The 16,818-nt window shown below is 39.9% G+C and overlaps 1 protein-coding gene across 17 annotated transcripts in view; it reads right to left on the reverse strand.

The window, feature by feature from the left end:
- The window catches only part of SLC38A6 (solute carrier family 38 member 6), a 54,001-nt gene that overhangs the window by 36,904 nt on the left and 279 nt on the right, over positions 1–16,818 (reverse strand). For 14 of the 17 annotated variants that reach the window (XR_012159599.2, XR_012159597.2, XR_012159598.2 and 11 more), the window contains exons 2-5: positions 14,562–14,692; positions 13,657–13,730; positions 9,523–9,575; positions 3,636–3,675 (exon numbers count right to left, since the gene is read on the reverse strand). Coding sequence is in view for 14 of the 17 variants with exons in the window: in XM_073349913.2 (XP_073206014.1) it covers positions 3,636–3,675; positions 9,523–9,575; positions 13,657–13,730; positions 14,562–14,692 (298 nt within the window). In the remaining 3 variants the exon portion in view is untranslated. Of the gene's footprint in view, positions 1–3,635; positions 3,676–9,522; positions 9,576–13,656; positions 13,731–14,561; positions 14,693–16,483; positions 16,801–16,818 lie in introns of those variants that run through there. The other 3 variants (XM_073349911.2, XM_073349916.2, XM_073349914.2) reach the window with 3 other exon arrangements.

Below are 16,818 nucleotides of genomic sequence, written 5' to 3' on the forward strand. Positions count from 1 at the left end.
GGTGCTCCAGGCAGCGCGGTAAGGGGGTGGGGGGTTGGATAGAGGACAGGGGAGTTCGGGGTGGTGGTCAGGGGACGGGGGTGTGGATAGGGGTCGGGGCGGTCAGAGAGCAGGGAATAGTGGGGTTGAATGGGGGCAGGGGTTCCAGAAGGGCAGTCAGGAAGGAGAGGAGGGGAGGGGTTGGATGGGGCAGTGGGGGGCAGTCAGGGGATAGGGGGGAGGGGTAGTTGGATGGGGCAGGGGTCCTGGGGTGGGGCAGTCAGGAATGAGAGGAGGGGTTGGATGGGGCGGTGGGGGGCAGTCAGGTGAGGGAGGTCCGGGGGTGGTCAGGGAGCAGGGGGTGGTGGATGGAGCAGGAGCCCGGGGGGGCAGTCAGGGGGCAAGAAGCAGGAGGGGTAGGATAGGGGTCAGGGGCTGTGCCGGGCCACGCCTGGCTGTTGGGGGAGGCACAGCCTCCCCTAACTGGCCCTCCATACAATTTTGGAAACCCGATGTGGTCCTCAGGCCAAAAAGTTTGCCCGCCCCTGACCTAGAGGATCATTCCATGCATGGATCTCAGGAGGAGGTGGGAAGTGAGACAGTACAGGACATGGATAGGACAACATGATGATCTGGCATCATGCAACTTCCTATCTACAGCCTAATTCTCCAACCCCTTCTCATGCTAAGTAGCACTTATGTGAATAGTCCCACTGAAGTCAGTGGGACTATTTGAGTGAGTAACTATTACTAGTAGGAGTAAAGTTTTTAAAGACAATTATTCAATTAGACTTATAAATGTGGAAAAAGAAAAATCATGTTTAAAAACTTTAGAGTGACAAATCCCAAGCCCTATCCCTAACTTTGAATTCCCTGGCTTCTGATTGCTTATGTCTCAACTTTAACTTTTAAAATGACTATTAAGGAAAAAAATTTTAAGGCTGATTGATCCAAATTTGAGTTACTATTCCTCTTCTTATAGCTGTTTGTAAAAACCAAGCAAGTTTTTCTTTTGTCAATGCTTCTTTGCACAGTAGTAAAGTCAGCATCCCCATATAAACAAACAAACCAGTGGGTATGTGCAATAAAGTTATTAAAAATAAGAAGTTTACTTTCAACTCTGCAAGATGTTTTTTGTTTTGGGTTTTTTTAAAAAAATATAACCATAAGAAAAAGGCTTTTTAAAGTTTATGAAGAAAAAAAAAAACTAACCCAGAACACTAAAGGCATCCTTTTAAACATGGTTTAAAAAAAAACGTTAAATAACGTCTCCACTCCAATTGAGTGTAAGTCACTTCCATATATTCTGGTTACTTTTAGAAATGAGACCACACTAAAAAATAATGCTTAGCCTACATTCTGAAAGTGCCAATAATCTTCTTTGTAATGAGATTCCAAATGATACAATATTCCCAGCTCTGATGATGGAAAAGGTAAACTGAGAACATTTTATTTCTAGTCGTACTCTGAAATTTAAGACACTGATACAGCGTGAAAGACTACTGAAGGGTCATGGCTTTGCTGGATGCAAAGAAACAAGGGCGGGGGGATGGGACATCAAAGAAAGGGCTGAACATGAAGAAGTCCATACTGATAAGATTAGAGGCATCCCTTCAGGACAAACTAAACTCAAAGGCCTGACCTCTCTCACTGAGAAACCCATGGAAGGGGACCAAAAAGGCAAGAAAACTTCCTGTACCTTAATTAATTGTCTCTTCAAGGGTCAAGAACATGGAGTTTTGATTGGGGGAGGCCTCCTAATCCTGGAAATCTGTTAAATACTAGGAGAGCCAATTGTAAGGGTGGTTCCTGACCACCACACGGCTTCACTAGCTCCCACCTTTCCCCTGGCAGCACACTTCCAAAGGACCATGCTGCTATTGGCTGAGTCTCTTTGAGACAGTAGAAATAGCAGCTGCTGGGGAGGGAGGATTCATTGAGAGTGAATACAAAGCTCCCACAGGATACCAGGAGATGGAGGAAGTGCCATGGAGGCTGCATTCCCCATCCCCACCTCCAGTTAGACAAGGCAGAGTGCCTCTTTATGCAAAGGGGGGGGTGCTTTTGATCTAGCAACACTACATTGATTCAGTTAGGGAAAAATCGCCTATCCCTATCTGTGAAATGGGTTAATCTTTGCAAAGAACTTAAATGTATGAGGGCAGGAAATACGTGTTCCACTCTCCTATACAAAAGATCTTTGCACTTAAATCCTGAGAACCAAAAGACAGAGGATTTGGAAAGTGACAGGCATTTTTAAATACTTGAAAGAACGCTTTCCAATTGTGAAAGCTGCTCCTTGAATTAACCTGTTAAACAGAAATGAAATTCTTGGCAGAACAGGTCAAGATCCCTGGCAGAGAATTCCATTGCAGAAGATGGAATAAGCAGTTTGATAATATCCAACATGCAACAGCTTGGGCCTCTAGCATGACTAAACTGAGTTTTATTAAAAATGACACACAGAGAAGGTTATGAACTGTTATGGGGATGAAATAAGACTCAAATTTCCTTTGACCGAATAGCCTTGTACTAGATCCCAGAGTCACCCGAACCTTCACTATGTATCCCCTCTTTGTCTAAAAGCATTTATTTAGTGGTCCAGTCAAATGGGAAAGGAAATTTAAAAATCTGTTTAGAGGATGTTAGCTACATAACATCCTCTAAAACCTGCATGAATAAATAATCTTTAGACCTTGGAATTAATGTGTTTGCTCCTGTCTGATATTAATTCCAGGATTTTTATAGTCATTTAAATTAAGTAGTTTCCATTACTAGCAATTTTAGTAAAGGCAGGCCAATCATAAAAGCAGTTACTTGGTCTACTTCTACGTCCATTTTGCAATAAGTCCAGGTACTCTGATAATGACTGCTTGTTCTTTAGACAGACATTGGAACACTGTTTCTCTGAGTCGCTATAAATGACTGTCTGCATCCTCTTTCTTAATCTTTTTATTTTGTTTTCAGCACATTTCCTGCTTTCATACAGGAGAAAGAATCCAGTTTAAACCTGAGCATTCCACAGCGGTCAGTCACTCTCTTCTAACTCTACCTTTTAAACCTACCTTCTTTTGGACTCTACTCTTAATATTTCTGTAAGTACTCCTACTTTATTCATATGCTGGTTGCTAATTGGGATTTACATGTTTATAACTATGTAATTGATTATATACCGGTAGTTCTTTTTTGCTCATCTTAGTACATTTCCTAATAAAATAACTGTCTTGAAATAAAAATAGCTAGACTACGCAGCAGATGACAAAAAACTGATTAGTGTGAAAAACAGACCACATTACGAAGGATAATTTATAATCAACACAAAATCTCGAATTAACCAAAAATAGAGAAAAACTACCATTAAGCTAGCATACACAGCATTCTATGGTTCAGTAAATAGAAGCCACTAAAACAATTAAATTCAAAGGCCAACTTTTATGTTTGCATTCATCACGTCATGGGTAGGAATTGCAGGGTAAAGAGCATGTGATGTGACAAAGTGTACCTACTGTAGCACTTGGGCATAACAAGATCTCATAAACCTTGCCCGTAAATTTCCTTTTTGTCAGCCTCTCTCACAAGTATAATTTTACCGAAATATAGCCTTTTGTGTTTATAAACACCCCAAAGCACACATACTCCACTATGAAATTTCTTACCTCCAATATTCTGAATAATTATCGTACTTCCCACAATAACCTATAAAAAAAATTGATTTCTTTAGAAAGGGTAAGGAAAACTTAAATCAAAACTTCAGTCTAACAGTCAAATTGCATATTGATTATCTTAAACCAAACGTAGAACTGATAATTAGTACTGTCTTCTGTTTAGTTTAACACATGTGGAAACAAATGTAATATAACAGCAAAAAATCTTCACCAGAATACTGTATTTTCATTTTGAGATGACAGAACAAAAGTAGTTATAAATGAAGTCTGCTCTGTAGACCGCTCATTTTTGTATCATTCAGAGGGCATTTGAGTATATTCTAATAATTTTCTTAGAACTTTGCTGCATCTGTCATTCGCCTCTGAAGAGACAATCACATAGTACATGCAAATCTTTTCTGTGTGTCAGCCTCATCAGAGGCTATGAATATTTTATTCTGAACCTTAAACCTCATTTTCTCTTTAGAATATTAAAAATTTACTCTTAGATCAGCAAAAATAAAAGGAGCACCTTAGTGACTAACAAATTTATTTGAGCATAAGCTTTCGTGAGCTACAGCTCTTAGATCAGGGATTTTTTAAATTTAAATTTCTGATCATTTGTAGGACCAGTGCTGGGAAAGAAGTTTACCAGTCCAGAAAGCACTGAACTGATCCAAAGTATATCTAGCCTTTACAGTCATGAAAGAAGACCTTAATATTTGTAGTCAATGGGGCTAGCCTGCCAGCTTGCTGTGTTATATAATCTGTTTGCCTTTATTAATTTGATTGAGTATATTATTTTGGTTTATATTGCAGTGGATATTATTTCATTATATTTGGCTGTAATGCAAGGAACCTACAGGTCTGTATCCTGTATGATTAGTTAGAGCAAGTTGCATAAGTGTTTGTAACCTTTGGCATAGATAAATTGTCTACCAGTTACCCTTCTGACTTTGGGGAACTGAATGGAGAACTGAAGGTGTTTACCAAAATTCTGGGACATATCAGTAACCATAAGGTGCACCGCAGGAGCATGGAAGAAACAGTTCAGAGCAAAGGTAATGGTTTTGAGAATGAGATAATCGATATTAATATGTATGAATATGTTATTCATAGGTACGAATGTGCTAGTCTATAGAGTAAGTGCACCTTAAGATTTATCTGGATGAGGAAATAAGATTTGGGCATGGAAGGCTGGGCACGAATATGAATATTCAGGATAGTGCCAGGACCCTATAAGAGGACAAACCCCATGTTGAAGAATCCTTCTCTTGGTTATCTTTCTTTAAGTTCTCTTTTGTTAAGCTATCAGCTCAGCTTCTGCAATATAGCTTAGCTACTCAACACTCGAACCTGATCTCTACTATTTTGGGATTGAGGAACCTGGACCATCAAACTCAGTGGATATGCTAGAGACCAGGGTGGCCTTCTGTGTCTCACAACCAGATCCCCCATGAAAGGTGTGAGTATGCTAGTTTAAATAGCTTTTGTATAAGGGTTCTTACCACCAGGAACTATAGAACTGTACCCTGCTACAAACCCCGGTGCCAACTCTGTTCATATATCTATTCAAGGGACAACATCATAGGACCTAACCACATCAGCCACACCATCGGGGCTTGTTCACCTGCACATCTACCAATGTGATATATGCCATCCTGTGCCAGCAATGCCCCTCTGCCATGTACATTGGCCAAACCGGACAGTCTCTACGCAAAAGAATAAATGGACACAAATCTGACATCAGGAAATATAACATTCAAAAACCAGTAGGAGAACACTTCAAACTCTCTGATCACTCAGTAACAAACCTAAAAGTAGCAATTCTTCAACAAAAAAAACCCTTCAAAAACAGACTCCATTGTGAAGCTGCAGAACTGGAATTAATTTGCAAACTGTATACCATCAGATTAGACCTGAATAGAGACTGGGAGTGGTTGGGTCATTACAAATACTAAACTTAATTTCCCCAGTACTAATTTCTCCCTACTGTTACTCACATCTTCTGGTCAACTGTCTGTAATGGGCCACTCTCTTACCACTTCAGAAGTTATTTTTCCTCCCTTGGTATCCTGCTGTTAATTGATTTATCTTGTTAGACTGACCTCACACTTGGTAAAGCAACCCCCATCCTTTCATGTATTTATACCTGCTCCTGTATGCTCATGTATTTATACCTGCTCCTGTTCACTCCATGCATCTGATGAAGTGGGTTCTAACCCACGAACACTTATGCCCAAATAAATTGGTTAGTCTCTAAGGTGCAACAAGGACTCCTTGTTATTTTTGCTGATACTGACTAACACGGTTACCACTCTAAAACTACTCTTTTTTTTGTGGCTCTGTGGTTTGTAGCTTTGATTACTCTCTCGTTTATTTTAATACAGATCTTAAAATTTTGACTTTGTCCTCAGTGTGAATGTCCTTGCTGCACACCTCAAGAGTCCAGACAAAGTACAGAACTCTCTACATTCTCTAATTCTGTAGCCTGATTTTGGAACAAGAACCTAAGTATCTTCTGGGCAGATCATTGGCAAGCCTATAATAAATCAGCCCTATAAAATCAGGTTAACAAATTATGTTTCTGTGATTACTATCTTGCTGTCTTTCTAGTTCAATTCCAACGTATAACCATGGACCAAGGTAGTGGGTACTTATTTTGTGGGCACAAAGTTAGTAAGTAAATAATCAGCGTTAGACTATTACGGTGTTGGTTGCAATGGAAAAAGCTAAGAAGGAGGAATAAAGAGAAGAAAAAGAGGTGGCTGAAAACCTGGATCAACTTCTACATACCATTTCAACGCTCAGATTTCAATCTTTCAGGTAGTTTACAGAATTAATTTCTAGTTGTGATGTGTTACAAAATAGCAGCTATTAAAATCATGCCAGAATTGAAGTTGAGAAAAAAAGCAAGATAAGTTTGACATGTTTTTAAGAAGTATGAGACCTTGTCATTTGCTAAGGCTGGAAAGAAATGTCTAACACTACCAGAGAGCTAAAATTACCAGCTTTTCAACAGTAGAAACCACGCATTTTTGGTTCTGATTACTTGTGGTTAACACATTTACAATGGATTTAATATTTTGTTAAATATCAAGATTTATTACTGGTTGAGGTAACCTGATCTAATCTTAGTTTTAGTCAATAAATACTGAAGGTCACCTAGACTAGAGTCATTATTTACTAATTAATGCTACTGGAAGTTGTGCATGCCTAATGGGCCAGATTCCAATCTCAGTTACACCCAATGCATCTGAGATCAGAATCTGGCCAGTGAAGCAGAAAAGAGACTTCTGCCTTGTGCATTTTTTGTCCTCAGGAAGTTGTTTAAAAAGGCAACCTTTTAACACTTTGTTTTGGCAGTTCACACAGAACCTGAAACACAGATCAGAATAATAATGGAGAATGTGTAATGTTTAATATACTTCCGTCTCAAAAAGGAGATCCACTACCAGTGTTTTCCCCACTGTGACAGGGTGTTCACCCCACACAAGGCAGAGTGGGTTAAAGTAGGTCAATTAACCTTATATGCTGAATCTAGAGGAGAGCCAGAGCTCAATAAAGCCTAATGGAAGAAGTAGTTCCACTGGGAAGGAACAGGTTGGGCCTGTCTAAAGGGATGAAGTGGAGAACAGAAGGGAGCTGCTCCAGAGGAAGTAGTTGGCAATCACTCCCCGAGGGAAGGGAGGTTTCTTTAAGGCTACAGAGTCTTGACAAGTCAAAGGGAGGAAGTAGTTGGACTGGGGACGCCAGGGGACTAAAAAAGGGATGTAGGAAAGAGCCCAGGGAACCAGCGACAGGGCCTGGGAGCAAGAAGACTGTAGCTGCTAGACATATGGTCCCTGGGCCTGAACCTGGTGGACCCAGGTTTCCCTGTCAGCAGCTGGGAAAGTTGCACAAGACCTGGCCTTGAACTGGAAGACCGCCTGGAACAGCATGTAGACAGTGGATCCAGTGGGATGCTGATATCCTGAAAGGGGAGACCTACAGTGACCTGGCTGGAGGACTGAGTCACAAAGAGGGAGTACCACGAATCCAGGAGAGTGAGGGGGAGATGTGGTAGGAGCAACTGTGAGATGGGGGGCCTCAGACCTGAAAGGAGCTAATATCTAGTTGGTGGTGTCCCAACAGCGAGTGAACACTGTTACACCAGCACATGCTACATCTAATACTGGACAAATCTGGTTAAGAAAAAAAGCATGCAGCAGACCATCTATTAATCAACCTGGAAGCCACATCAATTTATTCTTAACCCAAAAAAGCCTTTATAAGGATGTCTGAGAATAAGAATTGTTCATCTGAAGTGATCACTAAATTAATAACACTCCTTAAACTTTGTCTGATTTACTTACAGTATTCACCTTTCATGTAGTATCTAAGGTACATCTTCACAGCAAACAAAGACCCACCACAGAGAGTCTCAGAGCCTGAGTCAACTTACTGGAGCTCATGCTGAGGAGCTAAAAATAATAGTATAGATAAGGCCCTACCAAATTTATGGCTGTGAAAAATGTGTCACAGACCATGAAATAAGTCCTTCCCTGTGAAATCTGATTTCCCCCTTGCTACTGGGAACACCCCAGCCAGGGGGCTCCTAGGTGCAAGTCCCAGTCGGGATTGGAAGGGAAAGGACTTGTCCTTCCCCTGCACAGCTGCTCTCGCTCTCAGGGGGAGATCAGACCCACCTCCGATTGCCTCCCCTGCTGCAGGAAGCCCCCAGAGGTTCCTGCAGCTGGAGGAGGCTTGTGGAAGTGGGTTGTCCGATATCACCCAGCTGCTCTCCTAGCTGCAAGTCCTTACTGGGCTGGGGTGGACAGGACTTGTCCTTCCCTTCCATGGCAGTTTTGGAGGTCTGGAGGGCGGGGAAAAGAGATCAGATCCACCTTCCCCTGCTGCAGGAAGCTCCCTGTCTAGCATCAGAGGTTTCTGCAGCTGGAGGAGGCTTGTGGAGGTGGGTCCGATATCCTCCTGCTCCTGGAAGCGCTCCAGCTAGGGGGCTCCTAGCTGTTATTCCCTGCTGGGCTGGGGAGGGACAAGATTTGTCCTTCCCTTGCATGGCAGCTCGGGATGGGGAGGAGGAGGGGAATCAGACCCACTTCCGAGTACCTTTTGGGTTGAGACCCCCATGGTTACAACACCATGATATTTCAGATGTAAACAGCTGAAAACATGAAACTGACCAATTTAAAAACCCTCTGGTCATGAAATTGATCAAAATGGACCATGAATTTGGTAGGGCCCTAAGTATAGGTGTTTGGGCTCAGGCTCTGAAACCCAGTAAGGGTCTTGGAACCCGGGCTCTAACCCAAGCCTGAATATCACTACTATTTTTAGTCCTGCAGAGCAGGGCCGGCAAGCCTGAGTCAGCTGACCTGGGGTCTGAGACTCACTGCTGCAAAGGGGTTTGCTGTGTAGACATCCCCTAAGCACTCAGAGTTGAAGCACCATGGTGACTCATTCAGAGGCATCTGTAAACAGATTATGTGGTAATATTGCGCAGAATTTGAATGTCAGATAAAAACATTGGAAATAGAGTATTGGGATGAGTAGGTGGTAGCAAAAGCTAACGTACTGTAGTAAATACTATCTATGGACTGGAAAGTAACAACATTTTCCTTCAAGAGATCTTTGTGTTTAAACAGAATATGCCACCATAAATTAAAGCTACATACTTTAGGGCTAACTAAACTTTTGGCCTACACAGTCTAGAATTGAAAACTGGGGACTAGTAGAAATTTATTTACCAAAATCATAGGATTTGTACAATCTTAGGGTTTTGCTAATTATACTACATAGCTATTTCTTAAACAAGAATGATGTAATTATAGTCAACAAAATATTTCTCAGAACTATAGTACAGAATAAAAGAGACATGGGTACTGTAAACAGAAGTTACCTTCCCAGGTGATCCAAATGCAAAGAGACCAAGATCTTCATAAGAAGTGACAGCTGTTAAAAGAAAAACAAAAGTATTTCCAACTTCATATACACTTAGTTATGAATAGTTGGGTGTGGTTTATTTATTTATTTTTACACTGACAAAACTAAAGCAGTATTTTATGATGCTCATTTATAATATAGCTTTTGGATATAAACACTTTCTTCAACATACATTGCTCCATATACATAATGATCAGTATGCTCAGTAGAAATTTATATTACAGTAGTTTTACGTTAAACATGATTACAAATACATGGATACCACATCACCTTCTCTTTAAGGATTCTTGTAAATTATACCATGGACTAAACAATTCTGAACAATATTCATTGAACTAATTATTTTATTTCATTTTCATAAAGAATAACCGGGGCAGCTTTGTATTATAGTGGACAAATCTTTCAAGAAATGTCAACCTCACCGCTCAATTCTGCCCAACTCCAACTAATTTAAGAGAGAGCTGAAGGTACACTATACTTTGCAGGGTCAGGCCCTAAGAACAATCACTATAGATCCTTACATACAGTGTAACCTGAACTGAGGCCCACCTTCAAAAGTAATCACTTGACCTAAGCAACCATATTAAAGTAATTCAATATTTCCAATATATATATGCTGGTAACTTAAGGGATCATTCTGAATAGAAGAATTAATCTCAAAATGTTGGTCGATACACATTTTGTTACTAGAAAATCAAGAAGTATCAAAAAAGACGCAAATTATTCTCAAAAATGCCTTTCTTCTAGTCTATATTAATGCAGGGCATGGCTGAGATTCAAACTGCTGTAAATATTTTAGAGGGCAAATCAGTCTTAAACACATGATTTTATTTTTATAACTCTTACACGCTTTCCTCTCACTTAGCCCCTTACAGTGTGCTTTACCATCTCTCCCCATGTCACAATTTATTTTGGCCCCAACCCTGCAAGCTGACCTGCCAGGACAGACCCCCAAGCTGAGTCCCGTTGAAGTCAATGGAATATCACACGGGAGAAAGCATCAGCCTGCGTCAATCAAGTTGCAGGATTGGGGCCTCAGACTAAACTCAAGACAGAGACACTGTTATTTTTCTGTAAAGTTATACACACAGTAATAATTACTGTAGCACAGATAAATAACAGAACTTAATCATCTTGTAGGCCTTTTGCAAGCTCAGTGTATGACATTCCTCTCTAGTACCATCATCAATATGTTGTGCAAAAACAAAATGGGCCAGAGTCTGCTCTGTTATGCCAGTGTAAACCTGGAATAACTCTGCATTTATGTTAGAAATTAAGTCCTGTGAATAGTTTGGCATTTATTCTCTATTTTTCAAAAGTACAACAATTTGATTTAAAAAGCAAAATAAACTCTACCAGTTTAAAGACAAGGTAGTTCAGCAAAAATATATGATTTCTGAAACATACTGCAACAAAAGGGAAATCCAGTTGTATCCACTGCGGTGAAATTGACAATTACAATACCACTAACACTGATGGCTGCACACTTCACATATAAAAATGTAGCAGCAGCAGCTCACAGTAACCTTAACCCTCTACTCCTGCAAAAATCAATCCAGCTATTAGCTCAATCCTGCTATAATTGAAGACTGAACAACCCTCAACACACAACTTGGGAGTAAACAGCAATGTTTATCTGCTAAGCCATTTGATTGCTACTAGTAATTAGATTCGGTCACTGTTACAAATCCAGAGTATTTGTCTCATTAAAAAATTAGAAACACTTCTATTAAGCACAAACATTTTGGTCATGATGTCTTATTGGAGATCTATCTCCCTTTACAATAGAATTCATATAGAAGCTTCCTCTGAAGACAGCTGCATACCATTTCTTTTTACACTCATTTTTCACCACAATGGACAATTTATAAACATTGTCAAGGTACTTTTCTTACCATAAAAGTATATCCCCAACTCATTCTCTAAAATTAACCACTGCAATTCCTTCCTTCCCAACCCCAGTCACACATTAGCTCATTATTGTACGTTTGTTCACAAATACTGGTCTCCTGCATTTTTTTTAAAGAATATGTAATGATCTGTTTTGAAGAGTACCCCACGTATAAAGAACAGTATATATTTCACTGAGATAGAGATATAGTAGGTCAAGCTTGTGGCCTTTCAGCCTTAACAGGTTTCCACTAAAAGATCAGCAATGTTCTGTAACCTGGAATTATCTCATTGTTTTTACAGGAACCACTGACCAAAACTATATTAAATGTAACCTGACTGCAACCATCTAGAAATCAATGAAAGCCTATAAGTTTACATCCAGGAATTTTAATACATTTTTTATTCAATGAAGTACTGAGGCATATTTCTGGTCCTAGTTTAGCCTGGCAATGAGTTAATTGGTAGTAATTATTAATTGGAAAGGTGTTCTTCTACAGCATGTGAAATAATTCATACAATCACTTTACTGACATTGCCTCCTTATACTTGTATATGTGTAAAAAAAAAAAAAGCTTCCCAGAAGAGCAATATTACCTATGAATAATGACTTAGGGACCTAGAATATAAAGATGGTTTAAAGCCTCAAAGTTCACCAAGTGGAAAGTTCCTTTACTGTAAAATAGCTTTTCCTCCATTTTCCCCCTTTGTCTGCCCCAGTAATTTCCTTTGCACTGGGTTGTCCATGAAGATAATAAATAAAATCAACATAATACCGCCACAATTTAGGATGGATATGATACAGTGCTTTTCATCCATGGTTTTGATACTCTGTAATGTTTTTTACCCTCATTTTACAGATGGGAAAACAGATTAAATATCTTGCCCAAAGTCAGAAAGCATATCTATCACATAACTGGGAACAGAATCTGTGTCTCCTGACTTCCAGTCCAGTGCCTTATCCACTGCATGGATACCTCCTATGAGAAATACTGAACTTTAAAAGATTGTGGTAATGGAGACCATATAAAAACCTACAGTAGACAAAGAATTTTCAAACCTTTGCACTATCAGGTAATGATTCCTTTCTAAACTTGGAACCTTAACTGGCCGGAGAGAAAGAGGTAGCCATAAACTATTCCAAAAGCACCAAGCAGCTATTGCTCTCTTTCATTAAAGTATCCCTAACCTCTACTGATTTTTTTTTAATATTATATATAAAGTGTGTGAAAAGGAGATCACTCAACCGATGAAGACAGGAACAGCAGAATCAGGAAACAGTCAGCTGAGTGACCAAAGCTAGCTATGGGAAACGAAGGCAATAAGGAAAGAAAAGAAGGTTTCTCTTACCATGAAAACCATCCTTAAAGTGAAGACGACAGATAGGGCAGTAATGACAAGATGGATGAGGGGACAGAGACCAGGTTATACCAGAAAACCTCCATGTAGAAGAATTTATGGAACTGGAATCTTAAGGTTTCAATAACAGTTTTAAAAAAGGCATGAGTTAAATCATTAGGTGGCAGCTGATTAGATATTGTAGAGAGTTAAGACTCCAAAGCAAACACTCCTGAACTATGATAAGTTAATACTAAGGGTCTAGAATCAGAAGACACACCAGAATCAAGCAGCATCAGATGATCCTTAAGATAGAAGAGGTATGCAAAGAGGAAGGGGATGGAGAACAGTCAAATAAGATTACCAAGCCTGATAAGGTATCCATTAAAGTGAATGAGTGTCCACAATGATACTAATTTAGGGCTTGCTGCTGCTCTTATGACTTCAAAGAAAGCAGCAGCAGCAGGGTCTTGGAGTATATATGTAAATGAACAAAATGCTTGAATCCAGAAGCTGTTAAAACAGTCCTTACAAAGCTATATCAGATATTTGCCTTTTTTCGTGCATCTTTACAGAATTTCTGGGAGCTCAAAAATCATTTAGTGCATACCACCTACCACAAAAAAAAAAAAATTTAGTCACAAAGTTTCAGAAGTATGACAAGGTTTCAAAAATCACACTTATGGATGAGTTTTATAACAAAATAATGACATATCTTTAATTATCAAAATATTACAGCAATAGTGAGATATACAGTATCATATTTATATAACATTAATTCAAATAATTTTACAGGGTCACATCTTTGAGATGTAGATGAGACAAACTATAGACTACTGTTCTATATATTCTCTTCACTTACCAGTCTGAATGCACATACTAAGCAGCAGAAATACAGAGTAAGAAGCAAGGCTGGCAACAATCAGCAGCAAGATACTAAAATATAAAATATTGACGTTTAAGGCATTTCTTAAAGTAAAATACATGTTCTCTTTTTAAATCTTGTGCAATAATAAACCAGTAAGAAGTTATCACGAGACAGGACTTCCACATTTTATGGCTCACATCTGCTGACCAAAGTTCAAATAGTCACTGACTTATCTGCTGTTTGCTATGTTCCACCACACTTCACATTTTTATGTGCTAGACTATAAGTCATCACAGATTTTATTTAGGACAAAAGCACTGCACATGAACCATTTCATAACCACAAGTGGAACATAACCACCAGGAACTGCAACTCTACCGCATGTGTGTTTGTATATATATTAAAGTGAACTTAGTCCTTACAGAAGGAGTCAGACTGACAATGGTAGTTAGTCCTCTATTTATTCACAGAATAGGTACAGCATGAAGAGCAGAAATACAAGCTTCCCCACACTGCTCAGCAGAAGTGCATCAGCCCTATCCTGGACAGCCCAATTTTAAAGCTAAATGGGATAATGATTTTGTGATATAAACATCTATCCATTAGCAATTTGGTTGAGTACCAAATTGCCACCAATTTAATAGTAATTTAATGAGACTTCAGGTCACTACCTCCAAGGCCAGATTTGAAATAATAACCTAGAAGTGAAAGGGTCCATAGCCTTAATGACATAAATATAAGCCACCCAGCCCTTGTACACTGTAATATTTTTCCATACAAAAAACCTCAGCTCAGATCTTGCTCCCCACTTTAAATACTGTAATAACTTTTTTTTTAAAAAAAGAAGAACATGCAAAGGTCATTTTAAAATGGATATGTATGTGAAACTAAAAACTTACCTAAATCCAATGATCCCTGTGTTGGCCATGGCATAGGATAAACCAAGTATTCCACTTCCCATGATTGCATTCATTAAATTAAATACTGAGAAACCAAACGAAACACCTGAAGACGCATGATTCAGCGCTCTCTGTAAATAGGATAAACAAATACAATTAGTATGAGGGTTTTGTGGTTGGTTGTTTGTTTTGGAGAGACCAAAGAAATTTCAGCCACATAACTTCTCCCTCTCTCCATCCAACAGACCCTTATAAAACTCTAGAACCCAGACTTAAAAAATAAATAGTACAGCTGTAGTAATGATCCCCAAACACAGTAGTTTTCTACACAAACTAGAGCGGTTTAGATTAGAATGTGGTTAGCTTTGTTTGTTAAAGAAGGCTTTGATAGCCAATGGAGGGGGGGGGGGAGAGGAGAAAGGTAAGGAAACAGCAGCATGTGGGAGAGTTGAATACTTCCAAGCCTTAGTTAATCAAACATCTCAGAAAAACTGTTCTCCTCACTTTAAAGCCCTGTACTACTCTGTGTGCCTGCATCTCTGCTCATTTCTTCCTGCTCCACTCTGTAGGGCCAGATCTCCCTAGTATAGGCCCCACTTTGTATTCTTGTCATCTTTCTGCCACCTTCTAGGTAGTATTTCACTAGTTCACACTGTCCTTTGAGCTTGAGTGTCTTTTTTTTCCCCATGTACTAAACACCTTCTCCTCTCCTTAAAATATCTCCTCAAAATACACTTTCTTCATAGAATCATAGAACTGGAACGGACCTTGAGAGGTCATCTAGTCCAGTCCCCTGCATCAAGGCAGGACTAAGTATTATCTAGGCCATCCCTGACAGGTATTTGTCCAACCTGCTCTTAAAAATCCCCAATGATAGAGATTCCACCATTTCCCTAGGCAATTTATTCCAGTGCTTAACCTCTCTGACAGTCAGGAAGTTTTTCCTAATGTCCAACCTTAACCGCCCTTGCTGCAATTTAAGCCCATTGCTTCTTGTCCATCCTCAGAGCTTAAGAAGAACAATTTTTCCTCCCTCCTCCTTGTAACAACCGTTTATGTACTTGAAAACTGTTATCATGTCCCCTCTCAGTCTTCTCTTCTCCAGACTAAACAAACTCAATTTTTTCAATCTTCCTTCACAGGTCATGTTTTCTAGACCTTTAATCTTTTTTGTTGCTCTTCTCTGGACCATCTCTAATTTGTCCACATCTTTCCTGAAATGTGGCGCCCAGAACTGGACTCAATAATCCAGAAGAGGCCTAATCAGCGTGGAGAACAGCAGAAGAATTACTTCTTATGTCTTGCTTACAATACTCCTGCTAATACATCCCAGAATGATATTTGCTCTTTTTGCAACAGCATTACACTGTTGACTCATATTTAGCTTGTGATCCACTATGACTCCCAGATCCCTTTCCGCAGTACTCCTTCCTAGACAGTCATTTCCCATTTTGTATGTGTGCAACTGATTGTTCCTTCCTAAGTAGAGTACTTTGAATTTGTCCTTATTGAATTTCATCCTATTTACTTCAGACCCTTTCTCCAGTTTGTCCAGATCATTTTGAATTTTAATCCTCCCCTCCCAGCTTGGTATCGTCCACAAAACTTGATAAGTGTACTCTTTATGCCATTATCTAAATCATTGATGAAGTCTCTCAAAAACAAAATGCTTCAATATTCTTACTCAATGGCGATATTACGTATCATTTGTCTGAACTAGCCTATCAGCTTCTTGGGTGGAGACTGTCCTCTTATTTGCTTCTAGGGCACCAAGCACACTAATGCTCATAAAATACAAGCAGCACCAAAAAATACCAACACAGTAATTCCCACCCAACCTCCCCACATTATCATCAGGGCTGCATGTCCCTGCTGGTTTAAATTCAGCCCAGACTAGTAACACCCAACCCAACAGTCATTACCATCTAACAGCTGTCCAAGACGAGTTTGGTGATTTCAGTCGGGTGAACAATGGTTTCACTTCACCAACAACCCACTGGCCCTTCATCTACTTTCTCGGGTGGCAGGATCAAGCCAAGAAGCCAAGGCTTGAATTGCTCATGGAGAATGATCCCTCCTCCCATCCCCAGTCGCCCCTCAAAGCACAAGCGGGGAAGCCTGGCTAGGCGGAACCTGTCCTGGGGATAAAAAGTCTCCCCCTCCTCCCCTCACACCTACGTGCCTGACACCTCCCTCCTCCCCGGCTCCAGCTCCGCTCCCTCAGCTCCTGCCCCAGACACCCCCCGTCCCCTCACAC

The sequence above is a fragment of the Lepidochelys kempii genome, chromosome 6 (genome assembly GCF_965140285.1).
Source record: "Lepidochelys kempii isolate rLepKem1 chromosome 6, rLepKem1.hap1, whole genome shotgun sequence".
In the NCBI taxonomy this organism is placed as follows: domain Eukaryota; kingdom Metazoa; phylum Chordata; order Testudines; family Cheloniidae; genus Lepidochelys; species Lepidochelys kempii.